Raw genomic sequence first — 11,060 nt, 5'->3', positions numbered from 1 at the left:
TGCCCTGGAACATGACCAAGATGCCCAACCACCTGCACCACAGCACGCAGGCCAACGCCATCCTGGCCATCGAGCAGTTCGAGGGGCTGCTGGGCACCAACTGCAGCCCCGACCTGCTCTTCTTCCTCTGCGCCATGTACGCGCCCATCTGCACCATCGACTTCCAGCACGAGCCCATCAAGCCCTGCAAGTCGGTGTGCCAGCGCGCCCGCGACGGCTGCGAGCCCATCATGCGCCGCTACAACCACAGCTGGCCCGAGAGCCTCGCCTGCGACGACCTGCCCGTCTACGACCGCGGCGTCTGCATCTCCCCCGAGGCCATCGTCACCGCCGAGGGAGCCGGTGAGTGCCGCGCCGCRCCGCGGGCGCGGAGCCGCGGGGACAATGGCGCCCCCCCGCCGCGGGCAGGTTGCGCCTCTGCCCGCGCACTCGCCGCGCCCCGAGCAGATGGTGTTGGGAAACGGTGTCCCCACCTTCCCCGAGACCTTTATGGGAAGCCCCCCCCCCGCCACCCCTTGTGCTTTTTTACCTCTTTTCTCCGTCTTTATCCGCAACATCAGTTATGGAAAAGTTTTGCCTCCTTCCAGGAGGCAAATACCTGGCAAATGACAGCTCTCTGGCAGAGTGTGGTAAGGTTTAAAACTTTGCTTTTGGCAGCTTTCACGTACGCAGGAAACTTTTTATACCCCGTTTTAGTATTTTGTCAGCCGCAGTTGCTGTTAGGAGGCATGCTTGTGGGAAATGCTCGTCGTTGTTGTCCCTGCCGCCAGCTGATCTGCCGAGCGCCTGGCTTTAGCCCTCCTTCAGCCATCCGCTCCCTCCAGGGTGGCCGCCACTCACCAGCAGGACCAGTTGCTACTGTGCCCCATGGGGTTTTTGGGGCACTGGCGAGGGGTGGCTGCGGGGCGCCCCTCGCCTGGCCCTACATGGTGGGACCCGAGTCGGGGCGCAGCCATCCCCCAGCAGGCCCGTGCCAGCGGCAGCACAGGCAAGTCACACAACCCGTGCGGGGCGGCTGAGGGGGAGAGAACAGACTCATGACCACATGCTTGCATTTAATGCACCGTTACCGCACAGGTCCTGCACTGGGTACCCCGGTATGGTCAGGAGGAGGGCAACAAAGGTGCATTTTTAGTACCTCTCATTGCTGGAGTCCTGGGGGGAGCTGAAGGCTGGTTCCAGTGTTAAGGCAGCTTCATCTGCTCTAACCCATGTCCCAACACGATGGCCTCCAAGGGGCCACTCAAGCCCACAGAGCCCAGCAGCTTTCCAGCTGCATCCTGTTTCATTGGCTATGCTTACTGTGTTAGATACCACAAGATTGCTGGCAACTGATTTTTAGGTACGTTACCGTGCTGCTGTCTAAGGGTTACCTGGGCAGTAGGAAAATCTCCATGTGGCTGGGTGAAGGCTTCCAACTGTTTTGTGTCACCAGGACACTGCAAAACTGCTATTGCTGAGGTTTTCTGCTCTGCCAAGGGTGCGATTCTGCTTGTAGCAGATAGCAGCTCCCTTTGGGGTGGAACAGCTAGCACTGCACAACTGCAACATAGTAAGACGAGCACCACAGAAGTATTTAAGTGTAGTAGCTATTGAATAGGAAATTAAAGTAGGCACTGGTAGTTATCATGGCTGAGCTTTGACCTTTACAAAATGACCTGTCTCATTTGGGAAAAACATTTACCAATGATGTAACCAGGTTGCAAAGAACATGCTGTAAGTCACAGTGGTGGTGAGTTTGTGTGACCTCTGTGTCAAAGCAGCAGAAAAGCAAGCTTTGGCCAGAAAGCAGTTAACAGGAAGTTACGGGATAAGGCAGGAATGCACCTGTGCACCCTTCGGGCTTCCTCGCGCTCTTTGTTAGTAACTCCTGCTGCTGCAGCCCACTCCTCTGCTGCACAGCCCACAGCGCCAGGCTGCGGCAGTTTGCTGGGTGTAATCTATTCCATCTCTCCCTCATCCTTCCCTCTCCATCACCAGTGTCCTTTGAATGAAAGTTTTTTTTCTTCTGATGTGCTGTGATCAGCACTTTGGTGTTTGACTGTGTTTTTATCCCATTACTAGTAATGTCGAATACTGTAATTCCTGTTTTCTTCTCCTAATAAGATCTCATGCTTTAGTTTCCTGACTGTGCTCTCCCCATTCAGCCTTCCCCAGATAAGCTTCTCTGTTTACTCCTCCCCGTTTATTTGTAGGCTAGACTAACTCCATTCCTTCTCTGGTTCCATCAAATTATCCTTTCTAACTCTTCAAGATTTGTATAACACTCAGTAATCATACCGTGATATCTCAAGTTGTTATTAAAGTTCTCTCTGACTCTTCCAGTTGTTCCTCTCTAGCCTTCCCTTCCTTCTTTTAACTTCTCTAATGGTACGTAGCCTATAAACTTGACTACCTATTTTTGTCTCTGCATCTCTTCTTGTTTTTTGAGGGCTGCAGACCTGTTGGGATGGTTTTGGGGAATGCGGTTTTGAACACCAAACTCATTTCTCAACAGCATTGAGATGCTTTCACAACTGCCTTAAAATGGATCCAAACTGGGTGAGGCTTGGCAAGTCTACAGCAGTTCGAAAGCAATCACATTCAAATCTGAAGGGAGGAAGTTTTGCTAAAATTGCCCCAGAGTTACCTATTTCTGAGGACCACAGTAGTACAATAACCTCTTTGAATGATTCCAGTCCAGAATCCATGAAAACTTTCTTTCAGYGAATGAGAACCTGATGACATTCTCATTTCTGGGTTTAAAATTTTGAACCAATGTATTATTCACTAGACTGAAAGAATCCTTCTTGAGGGAATAAAAATGCTCCTTTAGAAAGCGGAATGAAGTATTCCTGTTCTAGGAAGAGGTAAGGTGAACATTTCCCAATTCTCCAAATAAAGGATTGCAGCCAAGTAGAAGATGAAAATAACAAACTGCTCCACGGTTAGTATACAATACTCTTATTTTTCCTCCGGAGCGCTCCTGAACCTCATGCTGTTTGTAAACTACTTTTAGTAGAACAGACACACACAAATTCATTTTTCAGTGGCTTTTGTTGCGGAAGAGTTTTATTATTATTATTGTTATTATTATTATTATTCAGAAATGAAATCTTCATTTTTCATTTTMAAAAAAAAAAAAAAAAAGGATTTGCTGCCTGCAGAGTGACAGGATTCTACTGTATTCTTTCCTCTCAAGGTCTCTGCATTATTAACTGAGGAGGATTAATGTATTTTTTTAATCACTTGTGTAAGGTGGCAGCCTAAAAGATAACATGCTCAGATGTTTGCCATTGAGTAGGGACAGTTCAGAAGGCCTGATTTCCATTTCTTTTCCTAATGTTCCGCCATATGTCTCTTATGAACCTGTGATTCAGCTGTGTGAAAGGGCTGTTCTGACACGCGGTGCACATGGAGGAAGGCCGTCTTCTGTGGTGTGAGTTGCTTGTAAGAGGCATTGGCAGTGGCAGTTCGTAAGTGTCGGATACAGTCTGAGAGTCAGAGAATTCCAGCTATCATGGGAAAGATGGCCACAGGACACAAAGTGCTTGTGGTGTGGCAGGTTTTTCTGCTGGTTCAATGCATTGAAACGTTTTTGACGGTTTAATGTCATGCCAGTTCAGTTGTCATCTGGCTCTCCTGCAGCCAGGAAGAATCTGTATAGAACCTAGCAAAAAATCCCTTTTGGGTGCTCTGACAAGCTCTGATTTGTGCCAGAACCAGCTATACTGCCGGCCTTTCTCATCTGGGTGCCTGATCAGAGACTGAATACATGGGTGTGCAAACTGTTGATTGTTGCTTCACAATATGAGATTCCTGGAAGTTCTGCCTTATCAGGTCCTACAAACCCGTTTCTCTCATTATGTCTGATCTCTGTCACCATGAAAGTAATTGGTCTTTACTTTAATGGTCATTTTGACAATGCCAAGTTGAAGTTCATTTGGAATCCACTTGACTTTTTTTCTTTAGTTGATGTTACAGTAAATGGTGAAGAATTTCACTCATATCAGTTGTACACCCCATGCATACGATACTGTGGTTGTTATAAAATGTGGAGAAGCTGTGGTTGGTAAAATCTGTTGCAGATCCCAGTAAAAAGTTCACTCGCAGTTATTGATACACAGGTTATGTTTTAAACCTCCATGAGGTTTAAACAACTTCTTTTTTCATAGGCAGCCTAGGATTTGAGGAGACTTCCTCTTTGCAAGAATGAGGGAGATATTTGTGTCTTTCTCCTAATGTTTCTTCAGGGCTGCCTGCACATTAAAGGGATGAATTAGCCACTAATATGTCCGTGATGGAGAAGGCTGGTAAGAATACTACCAGTGCCTTGTTTAGGATTCAGTTAGAGAAAACCTATGCAACTAGAATTAAGAGAAGGCAGAGGACCCTCTTGGCTTGTGCTGTCCCCCAAAACTCCACATGGACTGTTATACTCTGCTGCTGATTTTGGATGGCCAAGGTCATTCAGGTTTTAGGGACCACCTTCAAACATTTATCCTGTGAGAAACATACCTTTCTTGTTACTTTATGTATATTATATTTGTATAATATATAACAACACAATAATATATAAATAATACTTATTATGTGCTGTATATTACAGATACTTCATATCTGTCAGTGAGTTTGGTGAAGTCCAGTTTTCATCACCTGTTGAAAACACCTGGATTCCTTTATACTTCCATAACAGAGGGAATCTCCAGGCCTGTGTTTAAAAGGCACTATGCAGATGTTTTGGAGGCTAGTATGACACTGAATATTTTGGTTTGTTTGGAGGATCCCACAAATCACAGTCCAGGAGGGAGAATAAAAAAACCCTCTTGACAGTGTGTCAACCTCCCAGTTGCAAGACCAGTGTGTGCTAAGGTCAGCTCTATCCCAGGCTTTTTATCTTATGCCTCTATCCTATGTTTTTCATGGATGAAAGTGATTCCACTCGCAGACATTGATATATGCTGTTGTTGTATGATATATGCTGAATAGTTGTATGTAAGTAGTGTTGCTATGTATATTGTTCAGCATGTCCCTTGCTCCATATATTTCGGTGTCTGCGTGCTGGGTGCACAAGCTGACTCTTCCTCAAGTTTATCAGGTGATCTGTTTTCTTCATTCCTGTCAAATCTTCCTTATTTTGTGAAGTAGCAAGAAGCGTGTACAGAAGCAAGCAAAGGCCAAGTCCTGCTCACCACTGCATGACCCAGCCTGTCAGCTCTTGGAATCTAAGAGCCTGTCTTTAATTTTACACATAATAAATGACCACATTCATTGCTGGCATGCAGATGCTGATTCAGAAAAGCCCTTAAGCATGTGTGCTGGTCTGCTACTGTCTATCACGCTGTTTATAATCAAGTTACAAGTTTATTTCTGTTTTGAAGAGGGAAATAATAAAATGAGAGCAATATAATGGATAGCAAGTGTATTTGAGGACAGTTCTGTCAGCTATATTTCTCACTTTGCAAATATTGAAGTTATGTTTGAGTGGGACATACTTTAAAATTAGAAAAACGCCATATCTTGTTGCTTATTGTAGGGATAACTTTGCAGACCTTCATGTTTCCCTTATAGAATTTTGAAAAATATCTCAGTCATATCTCACTATATTTGATCTTGTTAAATGTCTCATTACTTATAAGAAGCAGTACTTAATTTGTGATTTAACTTGCATCTTCCATGGGGAAGCCAGATCCATCCAGTTATCTGGTTCCATATTTCTGGAGTTCACAGCTTACAGTCTCATAATGCAAATCCTCTAACTCCTGTCTCGAGAGGATTCTGGAGCAGTTTAAACGTTTGTGAATTTCCATATTAGAAAAGCTGGGCCTTTCCACTACCCCAAACTAGCCGCTGATCATTGTGCATTCTTTATCCACTTGTCCTGGAACAGGGACAGACTGTATTATAAGCAGATATAAAAATGGCTTGAAGGTGTGTAGGGCTTTTGATGAGGGGCTGGAGAAAAGGAAACATCATAGCAAGATACCAACCACATAAAATCTGTGTTAGAACCATTTGGGGAGATTATTTTAAGACAACTGTTCAGAATTCAAAATCTTTAAAAAAAATTAAACATTAAACATCTTAAACATTAAAGAAAATTAAATGTTATTTAATTGAGGGAGACATATTTTGAGCATCTTAAATGTAGTTTAATCATGTCTGCCTAGATGAAATCATAGTAATCCACTATGTGAATTAGGCATTGTATGCTTAAAACAAAAGTGAAAGAATCATTTCTCATGCTCATTTTTCATATGATAATAACTTAATTTCCAAAATAGTTGTTTCCAAACTTGAGATCACACTTTGCCGGGCTCTACTTATTGTAGTCAAACTCTATAAGAGTGTTAGGAAAGTATTTCAGACTACACAAAGCATGCCTTCCTCAGCATGACTGCGTATGCTGAGGTTGTCATTTTAGAGCGGAGATTTGTTTTAGTCATTTGCACAGCTTTCAAGTGGACTAATTTCATAGTTAAAGACCAAATAATCACAAGCTGCAAGCTTTGAAGGAGACACTATGAGTAAACATAAATAAGAGAATTTAAAAGTTGTTAAATAAGGAATGTTAACGCTTGTTAAACCTTGTTAATGGTAATATCACTGATTATGTTATAGTATCACTTCAATTTGCCAGCCTTTGAAGACTGAATTCCCTAGAATGGCTTTTATGGTCTAAGCACAGAGTCGAGCTCTGTGCAGCTGAATGTTATCAAAACCTGTTGGGCTTTGGTGCAGACAATGAGAAATGTTTGTTTTCTTATTGATGTAAATGAAAGATAAGAGATTCAGATTTCCCTACGTGTATATAGAATGGAAGTATTGTCAGGTTGCAAGTTGCTCTATGGTTTAGCATACAAAGACAGTGCAGTGACCTATATTAAATTTTAACTAGCATCATTTTTTATATTATTTTCATTCACCTTTTTTTTGCAGTCAGATAAGCAAAGATTCTCTATGTATTAAGAGCTAAAGTGGATTACAAAGTCTAAAACATATGTGTTTTTGAAAGGTTTCTTAATCCACAGAGGTCACAGATATCTCCATCTGAAGAAAGCACCCAAACAACTACCACACTCTGTGGTTTTGTTGTTTAGAGCAGTGTTCCTGGAATGGCTTCAATAATAGCTGGATGATATTCTTTTAATTGCAGTGACAATCAGGATCCTGTTACTCATGGCTGTTTCTCTCTCTCTCTCTCCCCCCCCCCCCTTTTTTTTAAACTGACATAAATAAGATGTGTGCTCAGAATTAAGTTTCTACCAAATTCCTTCTTTTTCCTAAACCTCTCATCCAAAACTGTGGTCCAGCAATTGTTATTTTGTAAACTTACTATACAAATGGCTTTTATTTGCTCTCATTCTGAGTGATTTTTATAGCTTCCCACTGGAAAAAGATTAATTAGAATTGCTTGTGGGAAAAATCACTTTATTTTTTTCTCCCTTCTCTTAATCAAATTTTAATAGGAAACCTTAGAGTTTGAGCTCTGGATAATATTTCTCCTTGACAGTCCTGCTAATCATTGACGGATATTTCTGTCAAAATACTCTTTTGTGTAGACAGAACTTGGCAAAGAGGTCAGTTCTGAAGAGAAGTGGAACAATTGGAAGTCAGTTGTTTATTATTAAAAATAGCTTTTTTTTTTTTTTTTTTTTTTTTTTCTGTCTGCATCGTAACTGCAAGTCTAAGCAAGTGTGCATGTAAGCCTGATGGAGAGAGGTCTCTCTACATGTTCAACTGCTAGGTCAGTGGATGGGGCTTCAAGGTTGGTTTAAGCCAGTCCGAGTGTGTGGGGCTGGTGGAAGGGGCAGCCCCGACCCCGGGTTTTGCGCCACTTGGCTGATGTGAGCTCAGTGGCAGGAGTGTCCTGCCAAGGAGGGCGGATCCTGCGCATTGCACGAGGAAACTCCAGGGCAGGAGCAGGGTGGTTGAGACTTAGCCTGCCCTAATCTGCCACGGCCCTGGCCCCGGAGACAGGGGAGAAGCATGGGCAGGCTGCGGGCGAGGAGACACTGGGCACTGTAAGCTTGATTGCTGGATGTGGGGGAAGGATCAGGGACGTGAGGAGCCTTTTCCGATTTGTCTTCTGCAGTGATGAAGGTCTCGGGTATCCTCTCACAGTTCTTTGTCCCACAGGCCTATGCTCCTCTCTCTCTAGTAATTGCCCATCCCTAAATATGCATAAGTACACTGAGAAACAGCAGCATCAACTTAGGGTCAGTTCAATACTTGCCTGGCCTAGCCCTCAAAATTAAGGAAATGAATCATTAAGTGGTTTAACAGTACCTGTTTAGCGCCCTTTCGTTCATTGACAAACACCTTACTGTGACCACAATTGCAGAGTACAATATATTGTGCACCACAGCCTTAACTTAGGCACAAAAACTGAACATAATTCCTTTAATAGCTGTTCTGAACACAACTTCTTACCAAATTACTCTTTTGCAGTACAGCCAACTGTTTCATCAGATCTCCATAACTGCTGGTTTGGGGATAGGACAAGTGAACTGGCAAGCACACGCACGTAGAATTTGAGGTTGTGGATGTCGTGTGTTGTCTTTTGTTTTAAAAAAAAAAAAAAAAAAAAAATCACGTGCCTAGAACTAGAAGAGAACGTCTGGTGGAAAGCAGTCTAATTCCCTCTGGGTTTTTTTTGCTGTTATAGTTCCTCAGCTGATGCAAATTATTATAGTGCTGCTGATTGCGGTGGACAAAAGCTGATAAATCAGGGCTGGGGATCTGGCCCACAGTAACAGAAATACACCAGCTTTATCACATTTGTCTCTAGTTAAAACTCCAGAGTCAACTGAACTTTCCACTGATGTAGCAGGGGTATCAAACTGGATCCACTCGTAGGTTCTAATTCTGGATTTGTACCTTAATATACAAATTTATTATCTTGTAGAATTGTTTATTAATGAAATCCTTTAGAATCCCTGTCTTTGATAACAAATGCTGCCTTTGTTACCAAAAACATTCCTGTGTAGGAGTATGAAGTTAAAAAGAACAGTAGGTGATTTTTCTGGATGGTCAGAAGTTGGCAGTTTGGATCAAAATGCAGATCTGACATACAAGCACCACAAAGTTCATGAATGTTTGGATCAGCCTTCAGTTTTGGGAGGGTGTCTTTCTGTGCCTTTTTTGGTTTAGCCCCCATTAACAGTTTTATTAGCACAGGGAATGTGACTTAGAAGTGTGAACAAAACGTCCCTTCATTCATAACTGACATGCCTATTTTGGCAGGAACTGTAATTTGTTGGGCCAGGTGAAGGACCAGAAAAAGTTGTTTTGGACATGTGCAGAGTGAGCTGGTCTTAAAGGCAAACTGAGTAGTTGCCCAAGACAACAGAATTAGAGTGGCAGCAGACCTGCAGAGCTTCTCTGCGAGAGTGCCAGTGCCCTTACTCCCTTGAATGCCTGGAGTGCGGCAAATACCTCGGGCCGCTCCTCGTCCCCAGGAGAGGGAGAGCCCGAGTTGAATGTTTTATGTACTTCCTTCTGTCATGGGGGGAGAGCAGAGAATTACTGAACTATAGGAGGAAGTGGGCTGTATGCTGTCACCAAGTCAGAAAGAGCTGTAGATTTAAAGAGAAATGCCAACTAAATATACTATAACAAGGCAACAGAGCTTCTCCCTGCGAAGGGAGAAGAATGAAAAGAAATATGATAATCATCCTTTTATTTATCATTTGCTTAAAGACAACCATTTTACTTCTTTCCTCCTGTCCTGGAATACAAGAAAGCACTTGATAAAATGTAAAATGCATTTAAATTTGATGAAGAATCTCTTTTATTACCATATATCATTGGTAGCAGTCACAACCTTTAATTATTACCCCGTACAAATAACTTTTTTTTCAAGAATATCTCACATGAATAATCATAGTAAAACAAATAAGAAGTAGTGTATGTAATTTGACTTGTTACAAGGCAATATGGAGAAGCCTTATGGCTACCAAAGAAGTACATTATGGCTGAAGACTAAATTGCACCATTAAAATATTTTTTATACTATAAACTAAGGTACTGGGGTAGTTTGAAACCTTCTTTGGAGGAAGATGGTTTTGACTGTTACCGGGACGGGATACTGGACATAAAGCATCTAGTGAATTGTTCTGTGTTGTTTCCTGTACCCTTTGCTCATTACATTGGTAGGAATCTTGTTTCTGAAGTGTTCTGTGAAGTTAATTACTGCGTTAGTTAACTAAGTTTTGTTTTTGTTTTGTTTTTTCAGACTTATGCTTGCCCTATCATTTAGCCATATGTCCATTTATGTAAAGGAAGTCTCATGCTATGAGAAATATAAAAGAAGTATAAAAATACTTTAAGACTTTTTTTTTAATGTATGGGCAAAATCAGAAGATCGGGTATGTAGTATTAGATCTCTGGTAAAGAGTTAAGTATTTTAAATGCATATTTACAGTTCAGGATCTATGATTAAATAACGGTCCCAGCCCTTAAAATTTAATCCACATATCTAAACCCTTCACCTATACCAAGTATCATCAGCAGCCTATTACAGCCAGATCCTTATAGCTCTAGTTGCAAGAGTGTAGCTTTTGTTACATAATCATGGATTAATTTGTTCTATGTTTTAATAGCTGTGTTGTTGTATACATGATAATGTAAGGATGTAAGAAAGATGGTGTTTGTATGACATCAGTTTCTAGAGATGAAAAAGCTGGACAATCTTTTGGGCATACAGACTTGAAGAAGGGCTTTTTATTTGAAGACTCATCTGTTTGTTCTGTTTTATTTGTCATTCTAATAAAGTGTGCTACCTCTCCCCCATAACTTGTCTCTCCTGTATTTTAAACATCTATTCTTTCTTACTTGTACAATATTATATGCAATAATATATTCATTTTCATTATTAAGTATATGCATAAATTCAGTAACGGAAGTGTGATTTAATAAGCAACAGATTTGAAATTATGCATTTTACCAATACGGGACACATTCCACTTCCAAAGAACTGCTTTAGAAACGTTTATAAGTTTGGCACAGTGCCTCTCTTTCGCTCTCTTTCTCCCCCCCTCTCTTTCTCCCCCCCTCTCTTTCTCCCCCCCTCTCTTTCT

The 11,060-nt window shown here is 42.0% G+C and overlaps 1 protein-coding gene across 1 annotated transcript in view; it reads left to right on the top strand.

Moving 5' to 3' along the window:
- Positions 1–11: 11 nt before the first annotated feature.
- Positions 12–11,060, top strand: part of FRZB (frizzled related protein) — a 27,026-nt gene continuing 15,977 nt past the window's right edge. The window contains exon 1 of the mRNA XM_026091004.1: positions 12–342. Coding sequence (XP_025946789.1) covers positions 12–342 — 331 coding nt within the window. The remainder of the gene's footprint in view (positions 343–11,060) is intronic.

This window comes from Apteryx rowi, unplaced genomic scaffold (genome assembly GCF_003343035.1).
Source record: "Apteryx rowi isolate R43461 unplaced genomic scaffold, aptRow1 scaffold_89, whole genome shotgun sequence".
Classification (NCBI taxonomy): Eukaryota; Metazoa; Chordata; class Aves; order Apterygiformes; family Apterygidae; genus Apteryx; species Apteryx rowi.
The sequence above is the reverse complement of the archived record's forward strand: the minus strand, read 5'-3'. Positions and strand labels throughout refer to the sequence as shown.